The 22,203-nt window shown below is 46.2% G+C and overlaps 1 protein-coding gene across 33 annotated transcripts in view; it reads right to left on the bottom strand.

Annotated features, from left to right (window-relative positions):
* Window positions 1-22,203, bottom strand: part of TCF7L2 (transcription factor 7 like 2) — a 201,800-nt gene that overhangs the window by 17,557 nt on the left and 162,040 nt on the right. For 27 of the 33 annotated variants that reach the window (XM_061403498.1, XM_061403489.1, XM_061403495.1 and 24 more), the window contains 3 exons: window positions 9,490-9,622; window positions 6,872-6,974; window positions 4,781-4,867 (listed from right to left, as the gene is read on the bottom strand). In XM_061403498.1, the coding sequence (XP_061259482.1) occupies window positions 4,781-4,867; window positions 6,872-6,974; window positions 9,490-9,622 (323 nt within the window). Of the gene's footprint in view, window positions 1-4,780; window positions 4,868-6,871; window positions 6,975-9,489; window positions 9,623-20,548; window positions 20,793-22,203 lie in introns of those variants that run through there. The other 6 variants (XM_061403492.1, XM_061403505.1, XM_061403508.1 and 3 more) reach the window with 2 other exon arrangements.

Raw genomic sequence — 22,203 nt, 5'->3', positions numbered from 1 at the left:
CAGACAACCCCCCTGAGTGAAGCTTTGAATTCTGGGATTTGTATATCCTCTCCCACTCTAAAATTCTAGGGTTCCTAAATTACTTTTACTTAAAATACTGCCTATGCATTAGAAGATCTTACAAAGGATGATAAGAATTATTAATAAAGAAAAGAATAGTCTGTGTTTTTCCTCTAATACTGTTTACTTTCAGGCATGTTATTTTGGACATGGTTTAAGCCATAAATCGGCATTTCTCAACCATGCAAACTAGCCAGAACATTCAGAGCTTATTTTAAAATGCTCTTGGTTCATCTCCAAACTGACAACGGGATGCAACCCATGCTGCTGCTGCTGCTAAGTCGCTTCAGTTGTGTCCGACTCTGTGCGACCCTGTAGACAGCAGCCCACCAGACTCCCCCGTCCCTGGGATTCTCCAGGCAAGAACACTGGAGTGGGTTGCCATTTCCTTCTCCAGTGCATGAAAGTGAAAAGTGAAAGTGAAATCACTCAGTCATGTCCAACTCTTAGCGACCCCATGGACTGCAGCCCACCAGGCTCCTCCGTCCATGGGATTTTCCAGGCAAGAGTACTGGAGTGGGGTGCCATTGCCTTCTCAGGATGCAACCTATAGCTCTCGTCTTTTCTGATACACTTGGAGTCACAATTTGTTCTCGGATAGAAGAACTACCCTCCTTAAAGGAATGTACATTACTGTAGAGAAAGGTGGAATGAGGGATTACAAGGGGTGATTCCCCCAAAGAAAACAAAAGGGCAGCCCTCAGGTTCTGCCCTGACAAGATTAGGCAAGTTTAGGTGAAGGGGGAACCAAGATCAAGCAACTGCTGCTTTCAGCATAAATCCAAACTATGACCACCCCACGTACAAACCAGGGAAGGACCACCTGCTCTTTAGGAAGTCAATTCTGCTGGTCACTGGAGGTGCTAATGAGACTTTATTGTGACAGTTAGTTCACAAGGATCCTGTACTTATTTACAAGGTTCTTTTCCTATGTGGACTGGAAATCTAAGTAGTTTTCATTTTACCAAAAGAATGCAGCAAATGTTCATCAGAAAAAAAGATGAAAAATTAAAGTCCTAACTGACTCTGCACAGATCAACAGAGAAACTACCAATAAATAATGCAGATTTTTGAAGAGGGCCCAAAATCACAGTGGACATTTGACTTGGAATTTCTACCCTGATGCGGCTTTCTCCCATAGCTGCCTTGACAAATTTACCACAGTTTGGTAACAATAGCATGATTTTTTAAGTAAGAGTCATGCAAGTTCTTTTAGGGTGTCAAGAAAAAGAAAAAAAAGAAAAGAAAAGAAAAACCCTGAGATAGAGAGAGAGAGACTGAGAAAAAAAAAAGTCACTTCCATCCCCATCCCCTCTCCCCCAACAAAAAATAAAGAACAAAGCTTGGGAGGTACTTGGGCTCCCAAGTTACACCCTGTTCCTTCCCAGAGTTTGAAGGCCTCTGAGAAAACGTAAGCTAAGAACATGTGTTCTTCGAAGCCCTTGGGTGAAGCAGTGGGTGGAGTGGCAGCTTTTACTGTGAATTTTAAAGGCTTGACGTTCCTCAAATACATATGTTCCCTTCCTGTTGACTGAGAATATGTGTACAGACAGACAGAGAGAGAGAGGAGGGGGAGAGAGAAAAAATACTCTGTGTGCATTTATGTCTGTGTGTGTGTGTGTACACCAAACACCACAGTCAGACACAAGAATGTGAGTACATTCTGGGGTGGGGAAACATTTCTAGTGTCGCCATGAGGACCAAATACTGCCAAGTTCACATACCTACACCCGTATCCCTATACCTGAGAAATGTATGACCGAGAAAGGGACTCACGTGTGTTTGTGTGTGTGTATGGGCTATACACATACTTTCATGTAAGAAATTCCTTTCTGCAGACAACTATTTCGTGCAATGCAATAAACACCCTAAAAATTCTAAGCAGCTCATTATATCCCCCCGTCTGCTTTCATGGCTCCAAGCCAGAATATAATGATGAACCTTAACTTGTTAAGGACAACTAATTTTTGTTTCTGGCTGTCTCAGGGGCTTCTGCCTTCCCCACTCGCGCTTTCCTTCACTGTTGACACGTTTCTGTTAACTGGATGTCATCTGCCGGCCTTGATTTTATGCACAAGCAGTGGGATGCATTTTCCTGTGCAACAAGCCTGCTTTGAGCTGCATTAGGTTTGTCATTATTCTCTCATTTCCCCCCTTGCACTTGTAACATTTCATCTCTTCCTGCCTTATTTTTTGTGAGCCACGGTGCACCCACATTATGGTTTATACATGATCTCGCTCCCTTTGAAGCCGGCAGATTTCAGAGCCCGCTCTCGTCAGGAGAAGAGCCTTGCGCCAATTTAGCAGGCTGAGGGCCCGGAGCTCCAACATCTCAATCTAAAGGGGGTCACAGGGTGGCACAAGTGAGTGTCAGCAAGAGCTGTTTAATTGCCAATCTAGGCTTCTCCATGGTGTTTAAAGTATAATGACCCATCACTTAATTCTGAGAAGCCCTGGCCCCGCTGCTGAAGAGAATGAATATCAAAGGGTGTTCTGGAACAGGGCAAGCTGCCTACATTCCCTATAACTGCCATAAGTATAATAGACCCACACTTCTGTCGCCCCATTACCACAATAATGTATTTAATTTGCTGTATACGCTTTTTAACTAGCTACCTTTCATAAGGCCTACCTGGGGAATCGGCTGCCTACCCCCCACACCTCGAGCCCCCTAACCTTCCCTCCCACCGTTCCCTTCCTCTCCTCCACCCCCTGCCCACCTAGAAATCATCGGCTAACCTCCTAATGATAATTCAATCGATAAGCTTAACCTCAATCCCTATCCTACGATTACTGCACCGCTTTGAACCTCTGGAATGCACCAGAAACAAACACGAAAAAACAATCCGGTGCGTGGGAGGAATGCTGGTTCAGAGGAGGCAAGCCGTGGGTCCAAGGTGCTCAGAAGCAGTTCTCCTCCTGGGAGACTCCCTATTCGTTCCCAGGCTTTGCGAGGTTGTGGTGACATTATTTAATGAGAATAACCTTCCTCTTCTTGCTAGAGAAGAGGACACACAAGCATTTTCCCGCCTAACCGATACTGGTGTGGATTTAGAAATTGACATGATTTATCACAGGTGGGAAACAGATAAATTCTTTACGGCTGCACAATACCCATGGCATGATGACAAACGTTAGAGATGCTACAATTTATGCTTCTTCATGAGTGTGGTTCTCTCTCCTCCACCAAAATCACTGTTTCGTAAGTAGGAAAAGAGGCATCATGGCCCGTCTTTCCAACCCTTCCTTTGGTCTAGGGTCCTCACACTGGCTACAGAGATTGGGGAAGGAGGCTGGGAGATGGCATCCCTGCCATGTAAATGCATGCTAATTTAATTAGGGGCCATCCTCAAAATGGATTTGTTGTTGCAGCCCATCAGGAAAGTCTAAACCTCCACCGATTTAATTAACTTGACTGAAAATCAGATGAACAGAAAATAAAACTATCATTAGGAGCAATTAGTGACTACTTAAACATACTGCTGCCAACCAGTTTGTAAATAAACTAGCAGTCACTGAAAAATTAGCCAGAATTAATTAGAAAGGGGGGGAAAGGAGAACATGGGGATTAAAAAGATCTAGGTACACACATGCGGGTATTTGTGTATATGTGTTCTATATACATTATATGCTTAAAGATATGTAAATGTATACATAATCAAAGTGAAGTCGCTCAGTCGTGTCCGACTCTTTGCGACCCCATGGACTGTAGCCTACCAGGCTACAGGCTACCAGGCTACGGAGGTCCATGGGGTTTTCCAGGCAAGAATACTGGAGTGGGCTGCCATTTCCTTCTCCAGGGCATCTTCCCGACCCAGGGATCGAACCCAGGTCTCCCACAATGCAAGCAGATGCTTTACCCTCTGAGCCACCAGGGAGGATTTTTTTTAAACTTCAAAAAATATAGAGCCGCAAAGGCCAACATGGTCTCCATCAGCCACATATGGCTACTGTGTACTTGAAATGTGTCCAGGCCAAACTGAAAAGTGTTATAAGTGTAAAATATACATCAGATTCCAAAACTAAGTACACAAAGAGTTAAGAACTCATTAACAGTTGCTTTACAGAGATAATGTGTCAGAATGATGTTTTGACTAATTAGGCTGAATAAAATCAATCATTAAAAATAATTTTGTCTAAGTTTTCTTTCCTCTTCTTTTAAAAAATAGGGTTACTAGAAAACTTAAAATTCCCTTTGTATATTCCCTACATATAAGGCTCACCTTCCATTTCTACTGGACACTGCTACTTTAGACAGAGATGTGTTTGGGTAGGGGAGGAGGTGGGCGGGAGGGGAATGCTCTTTTTTGTTTATGCTTAAGAGCCTGGAGCTTTGAAAAGACCAATAACCCTCCCTCAAATTCTTTGTATATACAATAATAAACTTACCTACACCCTTTCCTTTCTTCCCTGGTTTAGGGTAACAGAGAAATAACACTTTAAAAAGCTCCCCGTGTCCTAATTATTTCTTCCTGCCTTCTTAAGTTCTTAAAAATACTGACTCAGAAATTCAACCTTAAAATTCTGGCATCACCCACCTGGGAAGTTAGTTCAGAGCAATTTTTTCAGTATTTTCTAGGAGAAAAGCTTAACACTCTATGGGTCTTATAGCCTTAGACCTACACGTAGCAGACATGCCCGGATGGTCTGGGAGCATCCAGAGAACTTTCTGCAAAGTGACTCATGGCTGTGGTTGAAGGCGCTGGGTCTTGGAACTCACCTGGACATGGAAGCGTTGACAGTCAGGGCTGTGGGGTAGGGGTGACGGAATCCTCCTGTCGTGATGGGGTACACGGGCTGGCCTTGCCTACAAAGAGTGGGGTACACGGTGAGAACGTGCAAATGGGGGTGGGAGTGGGGAAAAGGAAAAGAAGAAAAAGGAAAAGTTCTCTCTGCACAGTAAGCTTTATTCTCATTTGATCAGAACAAAAATCTTGGGGATTGTACAGGAAGGATCAAAGGGAAGAAACACAGAACAATTTGAATGCCATAAATCTGATAGGAATGGCTAATTAAATTTTATAACCTTTGCTTATGTCAATAGAGACCCTCTCCCCAAGCTGAAAGTAGGTGTTTTGTTGTAATAATTAAAGGCGAAGTCTCGCTTGCTTTAATGGAGCCATCACACTAATTGAGGGCTACACATCCAAAGGAAAACAATAATGAATGTAAATTTATACCAAAATAAAGTACAGTGAATCAAAGGACTTCAGTTGCGCTTTGGGCCTCTTTCGGTATTTAGATCTCGGTGAGAAAACATTAAATTAACAGAGCTTAATTTGTAGCCTTTTGTCAAATTAACAAGTGTTGACAAGAGTTACCGGGGGGAGAATCCCCAAGAAGAATTGTGGGTAACCAATAGACAATCACACCTCATTACAATAATTAAAAAATACAGCAACATGCAAAATAGCATCCTCATGAAAGACACACAACTCTTCCTGACAGAGGGTTGTCTGAGTTGGCTATTCCTTTTTATCTAGCCTTCAAATATCTCCCCATCAGCTGAATGGGGCAACTGATGACTGAGGACTAGTGGAGGCATGGCCCCGCCCACTGAAGAAGAAGAAATAGGACACACACTCCCATCCACATCTACCCTTCCTAATGAAGTTCAGGAGCAAAAAATGAACTGAAACTACACCTGGGTTGGTATTTAGTACAGCTACTGTGTAACACAGGTTTTTTTTTTCCTTTAAAAAAAAAAAAAAGAAAGAAATTGTAGAATATGCTGAGCTGGAGAAATCAAGGTGCAACTGGGGAGAAGAGGTGAACCACTTTGAAACTGTATCTTCTTTAAGGTCATGAAAGGTTAACTTCTCCAAGACCCAAACTTGAGAGTTTTTCCAGGATTTATTCCTGATAGGATTCAACAAATTGTCCTGTGTTTTTAAGTAGTAGAGATCACCGATCAACGTGGAGAAAGATATACACAGAAGCACTCCGTCAGAAGTCACGGTTACATGCACGCACACAAATACAGGCACGATATGCCCATACGTTAAAGGGCCCTCTGCTCTGACTTTAAAACACATGTCAAAGTTGTCTAGGAAAGGTTAATGGGTGGTGCCAGAAAAGCAGACTAGGTGATAGGAAGGCAAACTGTAAAAGCAGTCTGATGATGTGGAGCGCTGCCAGGACCTAGGGCTGATACTCAGGAAGGCCCCGTGCCCTGTAGTGAGGACTCCAACGACCCCACACTCCCTCCCCTCAGAGTTTGGTGAGCCACTTAACATGCAAAGACTCTCAGAGAGAGATGCTGGTTGGAGAACATGGAACTTCTCAACAGATGCAAATTTCCACTGTGGCTGTCAAGCTCGGGAATGATGGCTGGGGTGGGGGGTGGGGTTGGGACCCTCTGACTCCCACTCCCGGATTTCAAAACTAACCCACTCCTCTGCTGCCTCAGTCCAATGACAGGACTCCAGTTTGGGCTGCCACCTGAAGAGGCATGATAGGCTTCACAGGAGAGAAGCCCTCAGTCTTCTGCAATTCCCAAAGTACCTTAAGGGTATCTATGTTCCCAGAGAAGAACCTACAGCCTTTGGTGACCATGGGTTAAGAATGCTGAATATCAATAGCTTTTCTCTTATATCATCCGTCTGAATGGCTATTGACTTGCCTGCTTTTCCATTGGGCAGATCAGCAAGCATCTTCCCCACAACTCCCCACCCATGGCCCTCCCTCCCCTCTCATGTCTTCTAAAGACACACACACACACACACACACACACACACACACACACACAGAATAAATAATAAGCATGCCCGTGTAAGAAACAAAAAGGAAATTAAAAAATGGAACTCCTTACTGTGGTACTAACCATCCTAGCGGATGGGGGATTTGTCCTACGGTGCCAGGTGACAGTGGGTAGTACGGAGATATATCTGGAGGGTGCGGAGGCCGTGGGATTCCTGGAAGAAGAAGCCACAGTTTAGGTGCAAGAGAAAGAGAGACGTGAAGAGAAACCATCAAGTGATGGAAACAGGGAGAGGATAAAGAGAGATATCACCTCTGTAATCCTAGCACGAGCGGTTTTCCATGAGTCTGATCCTAAGACTTGTCGGTAAGTTTCATCTCATTATCCCTCTGCACCAGCTTGAAAAATTCATCTTCTTCTAGATGGATCATACACTGGCTAAACACATACAGACTTAGGAAATGCCAGCTTGAATGTTTCTGCCTCATGGGATCGGTGTGATTATTTGAATTGGGGAAAAAAAAATCTGAAGGGGCTGGCACATAGTAGGGGATCGAGGAATATTAGATCCCTTTATCCCCAGAGCTTGTCCTTTTCTTCTCTTTAATTCTAATGACTTTCCTGCATGAGAGTTATTCCTCTGGTTTCTAACATACTTTTGGAGTTATGGCTTTTAGAAAGGTTACTTCTTTCTAAAAAGGAAATCAGCTTCTAAAAATTAACATCTAAAAAAGTTGTGCTAAGTCACTTCAATCGTGCCCGACTTTGTGACCCTGTGGACTGTAGCCCACCAGGCTCCTCTGTCCATGGGACTTTCCAGGCAAGTGCGAAGTCCAGGGTGGGTTGCCATTTCCCTCTTCCAGGGGCTCTTCCCAACCCAGGGATCGAACCAGTGTCTCTTACATCTCCTGCATTGGCAGGCGGGTTCTTTACCACTGTTTAAATCTGTCGAACTCTGCCTTGAAGATGAGCTGTAGGAGAAACTCAACCAATGCCTTGGAACCTTATCTAAGGAAGATCTGAACTGACCAGACCAGGAGATGCTGGAGGCCTGGTACATCTGGCTCTAGAACCTGGCCTTCTAGAGGACAGAGGCCACTGCGGACGGGTACTGTGGGACATGGGGCTGAGGAGCGAGCTCTGAAGGTCCATGCGCCATACACCCATTAGCTCCACAGGCACATATCCTGCAACTGAGAAATCCTTGGTTTCTTAGAAATCAAGAGGGCTGGGAACAATTCAGGCCCAGAGCAGTAGACCTACACCGCTCAAGTGGAAAGCAAAATGAACAATTCCTCAGAATTAAAACAGGACTGAAGGGAATGAGCTGTGTGTTCGCAGATGAAAACTATTTCATTTTTTTAAAATTCGTTCAGGAAGCTTTTAATCTGTAAATTAAGCCTCCCTGGGTGACATTTTCATGCAGACACTGCTTTCTCTCTATTACAAAAACCAAACAGATTAGCTGGGCTTGGACCCTACACCAAGCCACTCGAACACTTGAAAGAATGTTCGCAGAGGAAAAGTAAACAGTCCGCAGACGTTAATCATATGTTTTACGATAACCATTTAAAAGCTATTCCCTGTACTACCATTATTTAAATGAGACGTTGAAACTGCCATTCACTCGTGGAGCCTGGGGCCGGCTGGCGGCCTCCTCCAGCCATCCCAGCGCCAGGCTCGGTCCCCCACGAGCACAAAGGGGGCTCAGAGGCTGCTGAAAACCAGCTAATGTGTGGCTTCATTCAGGGGCAGCAAAGACGGCCTGAACAGGCAGTCTACCTCGGCCCAGCACCCAACAATTCCTTCCGATCAAGTGACATGGAATAGCCATTCTGAATTCATCCTGCTAATTAACCAGCTGAGAAGAGAAACCAACGCCAGCAAGTGCGTCGCCAGACCGGAAAGAGACTGGCCTTAGCTGTTCTCCCAAGACCACCCCAATTTGTTTTAAATCTTGTTTCAGGGGAGCTTCAAGTAACCTCGCCTTCTTCCTCTTTCCACTTTTGGGAAAAGGCACTTGGGTGGAAAGGAGAGGACAAGCATAAAAGCTGGAGTCCTGTGGCATCTTCTGCCTGAGACCCTAACGGCTGTTCCTTGATGCAATGAGGAAATCATCTTGGACTTGGGTTTTCCTGTCTGTAAAATGGGCTTGAGAATAAAGACTCAGGATATTACAGGGGAGGAAGAGCCCAAATACATCAGCAAAGAGAATGCAGAACCCAGTGATGTGATCTCTCAAGGGTGCACTAAGTCATTGCCAAGGGACTATGGTCCCTTAGCCAGCAAGGGAGCTGGGGCTTCAGGGAACCATGCTGTTAGGGCTCTTAGACTCCCATGGAGCTGAGGAGGAGTCCATGAGATGCCTCCAAAACCATTACTGCCTCCGAGTCTGTCTGAGATTCTTGGAGTTATAAGCCACTTCTGAGAATAGCCACCCCTGAGAACAGAACTCATAGCAAGGTTCCCAAGAGAGCCCCTCAGGGGTACCTGGAGCTCTGGAGAGACCTGAGCACTGAAAATGGACTTCTCCAAAGGGGAGGAGAGATCCACTCCCTCACCAGGCTCTGGTTTCCCGAAAGAGGTTCCCGGCCAACACGTGGGAGAGGAACAGGGGCCCCTCCACTGGTGCCCCCAGCCCAAGTCCCCAAACCACCCCCCCGCACCGCAGCACATCCTCCAGTGGTCCCGGGACACACGCCTCCTCTGCACCCAAGCACGCGTCCTACCTGTTTTGGGGTCTACGTCAGCTGGTAAGTGTGGAGGTGGGTTTCCCGGCGTGAAGTGTTCATTGCTGTACGTGATAAGAGGCGTGAGAGGGTGGACATGATGCGGGTGCTGCACAACCGGCACTTTGTTCGACTGCAAAGAGGGAAAGACACAGTCAGGCCAGCTCCGGCGGCCCAGGAGCCCGACCCGGGCAGGCCCGCCCACACCCTCCCACCTGGATTAATAAGCACAGAAGGGGACACAGTCAGGCCGGCTCCAGCGGCCCAGGAGCCCGACCTCGGCAGCCCTGACCACACCCTCCCACCTGGATTCCCTAAGTGCAGTCAACCCCGCCTGGCCCTGGTCCCTGTACTAAAATAGCAGAGGGTGATGATTCAGCTCTCTGGGCAGGTGTGCCTTGGTCTTTACACCGCCACCCCACCCCCACCACTGAGCCTGGCTTTTAAAATACCTTCTCCACCACCACCACCACCACCCCCCTGTCACAGAGCCCAAGAATATGCACTTTTCCCATCGGCAGGTAAATCGGAAGTGATGGCTTTAATCCCCCAGGCCTACTGTGCTTCTGCAGGTGGTGGTCTCTCCCACCCCAGGGCCCCACGGGAGGAAGGCAGGCTTCACGGGAGAAGGCTTCCGTTATAAGAAACTGGCAGGGCCCTAATCCCAGCCACCTCATCCAGCACCCCAGGCTCTGAACCCCTCCCACCTCCTTAGAACCAGTGGGCAAGCTACAATCCTTCACAGGCAGCGAGGATGAAAAGCCTCTCTCTGGTCTGGTTGGGAGTGTGAACTTTACCAGAAAGCTCTAAACTGCCAGGCGAGCACCTGCATATTTTATGCAGATTACAGCAGCCTGGATTCATTATGAGAATCTCATTAGGAAGTCACAGGGAATGCTAACAAATTAACTGGATGATGATGAATTGAGCTAATAAAGGGTATGTACACATTTTAGAAACAAGCAGTTCTGGAAAACAACATACAGGCGATTTTTATGTTTGGGAAGTGTTGACAGGTTAAGAGAAGGAGGATTAAAAAAGAAAAGCATCTTAAAGATTTTTCTAGTTGCAATGATCAGACCTGCCCAAATTATTCTCCATTCCTTCCCCTACCCTACTCTCAACCATCCCTCCCCCTCCCTATGCGATGCTGTAACTTAGCCCAGCAAGATCACAAAGAAAAAATTAAGCTGAAACAAGCGAACTACTGGGCCATTTACCGAGAGTAATCCAATTGCAAAAAACCCTATTCCCAATAGAGGATTTTCACTAAAATCCTACAACAGGGACATTTAACCAGATTAGGTACCAGCGAAGATAAAGAGGCTAGTATTAGATGATGAATGGATTAGAGTCAACTTTCATTTTAGAACGTGTCTTCATTTCCTTTTATTACTTTTAGGAAGGCACAACTTGCATTAACATCAAGGAAAAGGAATTGCATTAAAAGAAAAGAAGGAAGGTTCCAGTGCTGCCCACTAGCGCCTCTTGAGTTCAGGGACCACCAAGCAGTTAGTCCTCTTTACGTTTTTCTTGTCTTTTTTAAAAATAAATAAATAAAAATAGGTGAAGAAGGTGTGTCATAGAGTAAGAGTATTTCTTACCACAGTTAATTGTGCGGAAGGCATTTTAAAAGGTGCTTCTAACTTTTCCATGGGTATGTTTGGAAAGGAAAATATGTACTTTCTAGATGCTCCCGGAAAAAAACGAAAACAGAAAAAGAAGTCACATGCCCAAAAGCCAGGCTTAATGATTCCTACAAACAACTGGATACTTTCAGAGAAAGACAGATGGAAACTAGTGGCTCACAGAAGCCTTGGACTGTGAATTATCATTCTGCAATCAGAACACTGAAATTCAAAGCACCCAGTAACACTTCCTTCGTCAGCAGCCACGAAAGTCTGGACATGACCAAAGAGAGCAGAACGCAGGACTGCCACTCCAAGGCCAGGGCCAGCATCTCACAGACATGCACTGAGTTTTCAGGAACCATTTCTGTCTAGGACAACTTGAACACTACCCAACAAAAACACTCCCACCGTGTGCTGGGGTGGAGACGGAATAGAGCAAGGGGCACACATATCAGATGAACTTGAGACCATCAGGAGGAAAGGAAAATGAGAGTTGCTGCCTTCTACAAGTTTTCTATCTGGAGAGACACACAACTGCTGAAATGAATGCAGACCAGCCCCAGTTTAGAATAACTGTGGAAAAACTCTGGGACCCTGGGAAGAACCACGGATAGGCCAGGGGAGGGGAGACTGTCACTGAGGAGCTGAAGGACTTTGAGGGGATGGGACCACAAAAGCAATGGAAGAAAACAAGGTGTAAGTCTATGACGGGAGAAGAGCAGTGAGACTTGTATTTCTCTGCTGAGTCAAGCATCTCTCAAGATGATTATCACAGACATGGGTCCCTATTACTAAGAAAGCTTCTCGGGGACCTGACTCAGTGGGTCTGGGCTCAGGACCCAGGTATCTTGGACCTGCCTATGGAGGGCCACAGGTACCTCTTCTGTGCAGCCATGACCCCTAGACCAGAGAACCACAAGGTTCCATACAAGCACAAAAGGTTAAGAGACTTGAATCCTAATCATGGATCAAGTATTAGTCCTGAAAGAATTCATGGGAAGGGCTTAGTATTAAATATAAAACCTGAGACACGGTAAGCACAGGAATGCTGGTTTATTGTTATTTTTATTCTTTGAGAGAAGCTGTTCGAAGGATTGCACAGTTCCGTTTTGCAGTTCAGAAGCGCAAATTCCATGACTGTCTTCCAGGCAAGAAATGCAGGGGAAACCCTCTCTACTTGTGCGTCGAAGGATGAAGATAAGTGTTTCGGCAATAGTGAAGTTCACAGATGCATGAGAAAAATTAATTCTCCCTCTTCCAGTCAGACACATGCATGAGAAGAGGATTCCAACAAAAGCTGGACACCTGTTATGCCCAGCATCACTATCATATATTATTTTGTACACCTGAGTCTGCAAGCCAACTAGTTTTGTCCTATTCATTCAAAACTCTATAGTATGGGTGGGGGTCAGAAAGGAGTGAAGAGATATGACGTTTGAACTGCTGCCTGGCTTTCGGGGGGAGGGAGAGGGCTATTGGGACATGGAGCTCTTCTCTGATGTGACTACATACTAGGCAGGTCCCTAGAAACAATACAGTCTTTACCCGTTGGGTGGTTCCCAAACAAGGTAGGGGGAATGCAGCCGTGTGTGCAGAAACCAGGGTCTAACTGCCACTCCCAATGAACCTGGCTATACTTGGACTGCTTTTATGATGGGAGGATGTTTTTCTGGAAAATGCCCGTGTCTCTCCAGCTTCAGATGCCCACAATCCTTTCTGTCTACACCACACTGTGTCCACTGCTGGGATCATGAGGCACCTTCCTTGGTCCTACCATAGCTAAGTCCCTGAAGGACGAAGATAGTGTCTTATAGACCTTTGTGTCCCTGTATTGCTCAGCCTGTGGGAGTGGTGAGTACACTCTTCGAAATTGCAACAGTAAGCATCAGAAGAAGAGAAGGCTAGAGCCAGTCTCCCAGATTCATTTCATTCAAATGGCAGTGCTCTTAAATGGAGTCTACTCAACATCACAGAACAGAGCTGGGGGCAGGGGAAGCCTTCAGTAACCATCCAGTCTAATACCTTATTACAAGTGTCTTTCGGGGGGAAAAAAAAAATTGGTTTTCAAGCCCATTGGCTTGTACACGGTGACCAAGAGTGAAGTGAGAACATTCCAGGAAGACCCGCGTTTAAATCCTGTTTCAATCCAGCTGTGTAACCTCTCGCAAGCAAGCCTTCATTTCTGTGCAAACTCCCGGTGAGAACTAGGTCTACCTAAGAGGGTTGTTGTGAAAATCTAAAGAGATCATGCTTGGGAAGTGTGTATTAGCCCAGCGCCTCACACATCCACACATGTAAGGCAAAGAAGCTTTGAAAAATGAAAAATACATTCCAGTGCTAACGATAAGGGCTCGGTGAAGGTCACGTTCGCTACCCTTCCAGTCTCTTCTAATTAAATTCACAGGGGGCAAGGCAGCCATAGCCAGCACTCCTTACTGCAAAGGCCAAGACGTGCAGGGCAGGGCAAGAGCACAGGGGTGTTTTGTGGCCACCTTGCCTTGGGTGCACGCCTTTCTTGAAAATGCAACAGTTAGTCCACACAAATAGTTAATTATGTCATTTGAGAAAAACCATCACTTGATTACGCTAATAAATAACACTGTCACAGAAGAGTTGGAAGTTAAATAAGAATAGCTGGAGATGACCAAGGTCCTTCAAGAATTAGGGGAAGGGCCTTGAAGCAGAAGCTGATACAGGTGATACACAGAACCACCACCCACATAGGAAAAGTCCCTTACACTTCCCCCTTCTCTACGACCAGCTCCCACTTTATGTTTTTTTTTTTTTATTAAAATAGTTTTCCTTTTCTTTTTTTAACGAGAAGCTTTGGTTTCCCAGCAAATCCTTTTAGAACTCTTTAACTGAATGTGTTAAGAGTACCACTATATACTAGACACAACATAAAGAGGCAAAACTCCGTTTTAAAAGTTTTTGTGGATTTTCCAAGTCATTGGGTCATAATGGAACTGGGTTATAACTGCTATAATGAAATCATCACTAGAAATAATTCTTTTCAGTTTAAGGCCTTGGGGATGAATGTGACTTGATATCCACCTCCTCCAGTGTTGTTCCCACTTCTTTAAGGAGGTCTTTATGGACTGTGTTCAAAACCGTACCACCCTAAGAAAATTTGGATGTGAAAAGTTCCTTTTGTGGAGGACAACAGAAAACCTTCCAGAAATGCATCCGGGAAATCTAAATCAAAGGCACACTGTATGCTGGGAGTGCTGGTGGGGCAAACAAGCTGAAAAACATATCTCCTCCCTCTTTAATCTTTTTACAGAGTCCAGTGTTCAAGACAAACAACCATAACATAAAACCAGGTGCCTCTTAGTAAGTGTGTTATCTAAATATTAAATATATCTTCAAAACCACCCATGCATTTGGTCGAAATCATCACTTTCAGGGACAGCTAACTAAAGTTCAAGGTTGAGAGAATGGCAATCATGGGAGGCTGCCTGGAGAGCTTAAGCCTTAAAGAATATGATGAGCACTAGGAATCTGTGAGCCAGGAAAAAAAAAAACCCAGCAAACATTCATAAAACATTCATAGAATGGAAGTTCAGGGAGTGAGGCCACAGCTGCCCACACGCGCCAGCACGAGCAATGCCTGAAACTCACCCAGAGGGCCGCTCGGACCCCTTGTTGAGACGGCCGTCTCACTGAGGCCTCTCCGGCTCACAGTGGCGCAGCTCGCGCTGCCACATCTAAGGGAGCCCCGGCCCCTGTGTTGACTGCGACAGACTGTTCAGTCCTCACAAACCTACACGGTAGCTGCGTTTGTTATCAGTTCCACCCAGCAGGTGAGGACACGGGTCCCAGGTCCACCTTCCGCTGCTGTGTCTGCAGACATGGGCCCTGGATGGGGCTGACTGCCAGGTGGAGGTCGTGAACTGCACCCAACAAACAGCCTGGGCCGACCTCCCGCACTGGATACAGATGCTTCAGGATCACAAGGGGACACTCTGGAACCCAGACCGGCTCGGCACACAGTGCTCCCCCGAACCCCCAATTAGGAGTAAGCCCAGGGCTCTCCGCCTTAGTCAGGCACACCCTTGCCACAGAGCATGAAGCATTTTTAGTAGGGATTTTCATACCATGTGGCTGCTTATAGAGGGAGGGGTATGAAACATTCAGTGGGGATATTTCTGCTTCTCAAACAGACACAAGTGACATCAGGGACAGACATGGTCAGTCCCAGCAGAAAAGGAAAAGTCAGCTTAAAACCCGAACTTATGAGGCAAACAGTAACTATTTAAAAGGAATCAAAATCTTCCTGTGACTTTAAATCATGGAGCCTTTCTGTTTTCTACCTGGAGGCATGGCTGTGACTCATTTCTTGCCGGTTCGTTCATCAAGCTCTCTGGATATTGAGCACTGAATAGTTAAATTAGAAAGAAAGGGTCTTTTAACAGACCTCAAAGCGCACAAAGCCTTCCACCCGAAGTATTCAATCCACTGCAGTGGGTGGGGGGGGGGGGGGGCGCCCCCTGTGGCTGACCTTTGACCCCTGGAGAACCCTTAAGCCCGGTGTTCTGCAACTTGGCCCTGCCACCCTCATCGCGCCCACACACCCGTCCACCGAATGCTGTTCGAGATGGGGAACCCAGCAAGTGAAAGGGTGATTCAGGCCCTTCGAGATCCCCCTGCCGGCCCTCCGCTCACCCCAACCCCTCCACCTTCCCTAACTGTGGGGAACCCAAAGGGAATGAAAGCTCGCCATTCACCTCGCAACCTATTAATCAACAGACGTTGAAAACAAATAGAGCCATTGCTGGCCCTGGCCTCTCGGGCGGCCGGCCCTCCTCTTCAATACTCCCCTATGGCTCTCCCTTTCTGCACAAGAAAAATGGGGCCAGAAAGTGCCTTTAGGAGCCCAGCACAATAAAACAAAAGCAGCACAGAGGAGCACTTGTCAGCCTTCTCCCCTCCCCGGGGTGGGTAGGGAGGGTCTTCAGGGTCTTAGATGACCAGCCCTCCCAGGGTCTGAAATCAGCATCAGGAAGGAACACTCTTCAAGCTCTGTTTTCTGTTTGTTTTTTTTTTTAAATGAGTTTATGACTCATCTTGATACATTTTTCCGAGACACCGCTTCCTATGGCTGTACCAAGGCCAATGGCACCTAGCAAAACAGTAACAGATGCTGCATGTCACTGGGGCCATGGAGCGCTGATGGGCAGGAGAGGCGGGACAAAGAAGCGCTGTTTCTTCCTTATCAACCACCCGCCCCCCACCGACCCCGTGATTCAACTAGTCTTATTTTGGGGGGGGGCTATGATCCAGAGTGGAAGGGCCAGCTATGGTAGTCTTCCTGCCTCAAAAACCCATCGCACCAACAGTGAGCAGCCACTTCAGTGCTGAGATGATGACGTCAGGGAGTGCCCTAGAACCAGGCCTGCGCTCACAGCCAGACTTACCTGCTGAGCATCTCACTACTCTATCCTGTAAACCTCCTGCAGGCACGCAAGCATGCACAGAAGGGAAAGGCGGTGGGCGGCCCTCCACCGGGGCTGGGGCCGCAAGGGCTGTTTCCCACCTTCGCTGTAACCCTGTGCCCAGCCAGCGAGGGTCTCCCCGCCTCCCCCACGTGCAGGGGCTGTTCACGGTTGGGCACTGCTCCTCTGTGCCTAAGACTCTGTCCCAGCCCCCCAACCTGGGCCAAGGGGGCATTGTTTCCTGGGGGTCAGACTTCTATGGATGGCTACAGCACTGCCCGTTGGAAATGGTAAAACCAAGAAAGCTGCGCAGGGTTTGAGTTTTGTTGAAGAAATGAGGTGGTTCAGAGAAAAGAGGTCTGCCTGTGAGATGCAGAAAAGAAACACGACCCTGCAACTGTGGTACCCACCGTGCACCGCCTGGCCTGAGTCATGCGCCCACAAGACTGCAAAGTTATAGCTTCTACTAGCGCCAGAGTCTGACACTCAGGATGTTGTTGGTTTTGTGAACTATGAACGGCTGACTTTTTCTTCCCCCTTCCTCTCTTCTTTCTCTGGAATGAGATCCATTTAGACAGCAAGAAGAGGGAGAGAGAAGATTCCCCCAGCCATCTACGAAATTCTGCCGATTCACAGTTCCTCCCGCACTCACACAAGCATTAAAATTCTTTGTGCGGGGAAATGATTGAACAGGGCAGGCAGGGAGAGGATAAATGTGCAGCCAATTTTCATCCAAATTCTCACACACACATGAATATACATAGAACTAACACAAACCATCCTGAGCCCTTGGCCTTTATTGGGTGGGTTTTTTGTTGTTGTTGTTGTTTTTTGGGGTTTTTTTTTTTTGGCCCTTCTATAGTACAACAACATAGCAAGTATCATAACCAGACTGCTGAGCATTAAGGGTCTAGGGGGCCAAATTCAGCTGTTCTTAATGACCCTGTCTCAGTCCCCCAAAAGGAGGAGGGGAGGGGAGGCGGGGGACTGGAGGTGTCAGGGTGGGGAGTGAATGCACGAAGGGGAACATTTAAACCTTGAAAATAAAGATGTGGTCCAGCTGCCTGGTTTTGGGAATGTTGCAGCCAAGGCCCGACCCAGGAAACCTGTGCATTCACAGACTCTTGAACAATTACTTCCAGTTAAGTTCATTAAACAGAATTTATTTCCACTCACTCACATTTATTCTCCAATAAAAAGAAAGCATCCCATTGTGCTTCCCCCAACTAACCTTTAAAAAGCACTTGGGAGCTTATGCCTTGGTCCACCCGGTCCAGGCTCGTCCCTGACCACTGAGTTTCCAGGGTTTTCTTCCTGACTCCTGCCTCCCTTCAGTATCTTGCCACAGCATCCTGGAGGGTGGGGGCGGGGGGAGGGTGGTGTGCACAGCAGTGCAAGGGGGCCCTCTGACAGTCCTAACCCTCCACCGGGTCTCAGAGATGAAGGACCAACCACTTCACCCTGAAGTAATTTCCCAGGAATTTGCAACCTCCACCTTCCAGCCAGCAAGATATTTTTCTACTACTTGGGCATTAAATGATTAGTGTTAGCATAATCAATCTTGTTAAGTGTCCGAGTTTGCAGAGAATGTTTGGGACTTGGGTAAGAGGGTACAGCTGTTTCTAGGAGAGTCAATTTTCAAAACAGAGCCAAGGATAAAACTAACCTATTCCAAATGAAGAAATCCAAAAGCTCAAATTCAAAACAACTTTTAAAAAAATAATGATTTCCAGACCATCTCCCCTAAAACACAACCACCCCAAATCTAAGGATTCCTAAATAGGATGGAAAGGAAATCACCAATTTTGATTTTGAATAAATTTTAAGTACATAATGGTTATTACATCCTGGGGATTTCAAGAAAGAAGCAGTGAACAAAATTTGATACCACCTTTCTAATTTATTTACAATGCCCAGCTATATAAAAATGTCTTTAGCGTTTCTTAAACACTCTGTGCCTAACTTTCCAACCTAGGTGGTATTTGAAAGCCATACCTGTTACATGAGTCTGGTAAGAGCTCAAGAAACAAGTCACCTTCAGAGAGCAGGTAAATTTCTCCCTAGTAACAAACAGATGAACTGACAGGTAGGATACACATTTTCATGTGGCCCCACAGATACAAATGACCAAAACTCGGATTCGACAGGAAATCAGCAAAACCAGACTAAAGGGAAGATGAATTCAAATGCAAAATGGAACTGTTCTGCTCTGTTTTGTCCTGTTAGTGTCCCATACATAGGCATTCCTTAACGGACATCTACAGCCTCCATAAACGATGCACGGAGAAGGACACGGAGCTGCACTGTGGAGAGGACACAGCCCCACCGCCCTCTCTGACTGCAGCTGTCGCAAGTTTAAGGTAACAAGGGAATGACCCAGGCAAAGTTCACTTACAAAAAAAAAAAAAGTTTTCAAATGTGTGCAGAAGTATGTAATCTGGACGGTATGTCAGGATTTCATCACATTCCAAAATATTGCAGAAGGAAAGAATTCCATGACATAGCTCAGCTAGGCCCCCCACCATCCCCAAACCACAGAGGGGAGGTTTCCTTAAAAATATAAGGTTGCAGGCTCTGTTGCTTCCAGAAAATGCGGAGGCAGCAGCCTGTTGTGACAATATAAAGATCATAATATCTGTATCATCAGAGTCAGGAATTTACCCTTTCAAAGGAACTCCCTTCCCATAAGCCATTAAGAATAGAGGCTTCCCCATACCAACACAGCAGGACTGCTATGAAGTAACCCCAGTAATTTGAGTAAACAAAGGTCTGGAACCTTTCAGGAATCTGGGAATGGTGGGAAATTTGTGGCAAGACAATTTATACATTTGCAGTGCCAGCCTGCACTCTTCTCCCCACAATTCTTGACAGTTTACACCACCATACACTGAGCTGGAAAGTTGCACAGAACCAGAAGGGAAACCAAGACACACGTTTGTCATTCCTTCACGCTAGACTAGAGAACTACCTACCACTTAGTTCAATATGACACAGAGGATTTTAATTCATGATTTTGAAAACATAAGGACTCTTATAGTCTGTAGTATATTTCATTCCTTCTTCCCCTAAATATTAGATCTAAGAGTTGACTGACCACTGCCAATGTTTCCTTGGCCATTCGACAACAACAAAAATTAATAACAAAAAGCAATAATTAAGACAAGTAAGGAATCACCTCCAAGAGAATGCCCTTACAGCTTGTGGCAAAGGATTTGACCTGAGAGTTGAACAGAGTATCAAGTATTCTAAGCCCCAAATAGGTACTGCAAAGGGGCCTTCTCCCTGATCATTAACAGCACAATAGGCTGTCATCAGTCTTTGCTCACATTTCCAAAACACATTTTATATTACATTTACAAAATACAAACACCACAAGACTGGAGCCCTAAAAGGCTGGCAGCATCTAAATTTGGAGATTGAAAATAAATACAACCAAAGACAGAGCGACACAAAGTTAGCATTAAATATGAAATCAAAATACACAGTTTACACAAGCCCTGCTACTGGAAAAGCCTTATTGCTCAAAAATGGTTCAAGCTTCCAAAGTATGCTCTTCCAGGAGAACATGTCATTTTTCCTTCTCTTTCTTCCAGTGGAGCCCACCCTGGTGGATGAAGCGGGGGGGGGCGGATTATTTATTAGAAGAAATCCCAAATCCCACCACCCTTTTCCAGATTATAGCTCACTTGCACTTGGGGAGCCCGGTCTGCGTTGCTATAGAATCGTAAGGATGGTGATAAAAGTCAAGCTTTCTCTACTCCCCATCTTTTTTTTTAACCCTTTCCCCTGCTTCCCCAAAAAAGCCACTATGAAAAGTACATAGTGAGAGAGCATAGCTTGAGTTGACCATTTACTCTTGTCTTGTTTTTCCTTCCCACTGTCTGAATTAAAAAAAAAAAAAAACACACAAAGGTTTAATGGTCAAGACTATATATAAGCAAGGACATGAACACACACACACACACACACACACACACACACCCCACTACTCACCCAGCAATTCAAATTGAGGTGCCAACCGCCCAACTGGTGGAAGAGAGTGAGCCCAGAGGCCACCGCGCCTCCCTTCCCACTCAGATCTTCCACTCCCACTAAGATGGTATTCCTAGGGTCCATAATAGCTTTGGTTTTCTTTCTCTCCACCTCAAAAAAAAACTTTCTCTGTACCTTCAAGATGGGACTGGGCCAGCTTTTTTTCTCCTCCCTTATTGCTTTTCTCACTTTTCTTCTTCCTCCCCACTTCCCCTCCCTTTCTCCCTTTCATTTTAAAGAGCTGAAAAAAGGCATCTTAAAAGATGGAGATGGCTCCCAATTTCTGCCCTGGGACACTCAAAATGCTCCCCAAGTTCTCGCTCACGATGCCTGCAGTTATTTGGTTAATTCTTCCCTCTCCACACACATCCCTCTGAAACCAAAAAAAAGGCAAAAACAAACAAAAAGAAACCAAATCATCTAGTTCGACTGGTTACAGATTAAATTTTTTAAAAATTAATGAGAAGAAATTCCTCCCAGTTTCTACCCTGTACCACTGCAAAATCCTTGAAGGAAGGGGGAGGCCCATTTCCCCAGCCAGCTCGAGCTCTAAACAGAGTCCCCCCTCCCTCACCCGTTACCTTGGGCAGCGGGGCCAGAGCCACCGCTAAGAGTAGCTAAGAAATTACGGTCAGCCATGAGGGAAAATGATCAACCGAAGGCAGGAAGCAGGCATTTTATCTACAAGATTGTCAAATCCCTCAAAACAAATTTCTTAGGGTGAGGGCTGCCATGGGTTGGGGGATGGGGAGAGGAAAGTGTGTTTTCTTGTCAGTGACACGGGAGTGACACTCGGTAGGGCCTTGCCTGCCACACACACACACCCTTCTTCTCCTTCCAGCGCAAGAAGACTGAGCCTGTAAGATTTTTCAGTTGACCTCTCTGGAAGCAGAAGAACGGAAGCTTCCCGCGTTCACTGACATTCCAGGAGTCTGAACGCTCACTGGCTTTCTGACTGTAAGTTCTGTGAGCTTTCTCCCCAGAATGAGAGAGAGAGGGAAGAGAGGAGAAGGAGAAAAAAGGCAATCCCTGAGTCCCCCCAACCCGACTTACTTTTCCCGGGTCTCTCCTAGGATCCAGGACTGGGTACATGTGTGTGGGTTTAACTTAATTGGAGTTGAGAGACCCGGACATCACAGGCCTGAAATCATCCTCTTTTCCATGAAGGAGGGGACTGTGGGAGGGTGTCTGCTCCAGGAGGGGTTAAAGACAGAAGAAAGTTGCAGAGGACAACACTCACCCAGAGCGCCTTTCCGGTTCTTCCCCTCCCCAAGTGTGAAATCTTTTCACCCTCTTCAAAAGCAAACACACAACTCCGATTTGCATGCAGGTAAGAAAACACCCCGGCTGCCACATGGGGTCCCGGCCGCCCGGTATTGCTTCAAGCAAGACCGGTGGCAAAGATTGTTTCTTCTGGCGCGGGACACCTAACATACAGGAGATGTTTTTAATTTACCGACTCGACTGTCCAGCTGTTTATCTGCAAACCCACACGGCTGTTTTTCCTGATGTCGGTCTTTAAGCAACTGTTACTATACCAGACAAGTTGGTACCCCTCGCAACTTCCACCTCCCCACAATGTCCCCTTCCACAAAAAAACCCCATAAGGACTGGAA

The sequence above is a fragment of the Bos javanicus genome, chromosome 26 (assembly GCF_032452875.1).
Source record: "Bos javanicus breed banteng chromosome 26, ARS-OSU_banteng_1.0, whole genome shotgun sequence".
Lineage (NCBI taxonomy): Eukaryota > Metazoa > Chordata > Mammalia > Artiodactyla > Bovidae > Bos > Bos javanicus.
The sequence above is the reverse complement of the archived record's forward strand: the minus strand, read 5'-3'. Positions and strand labels throughout refer to the sequence as shown.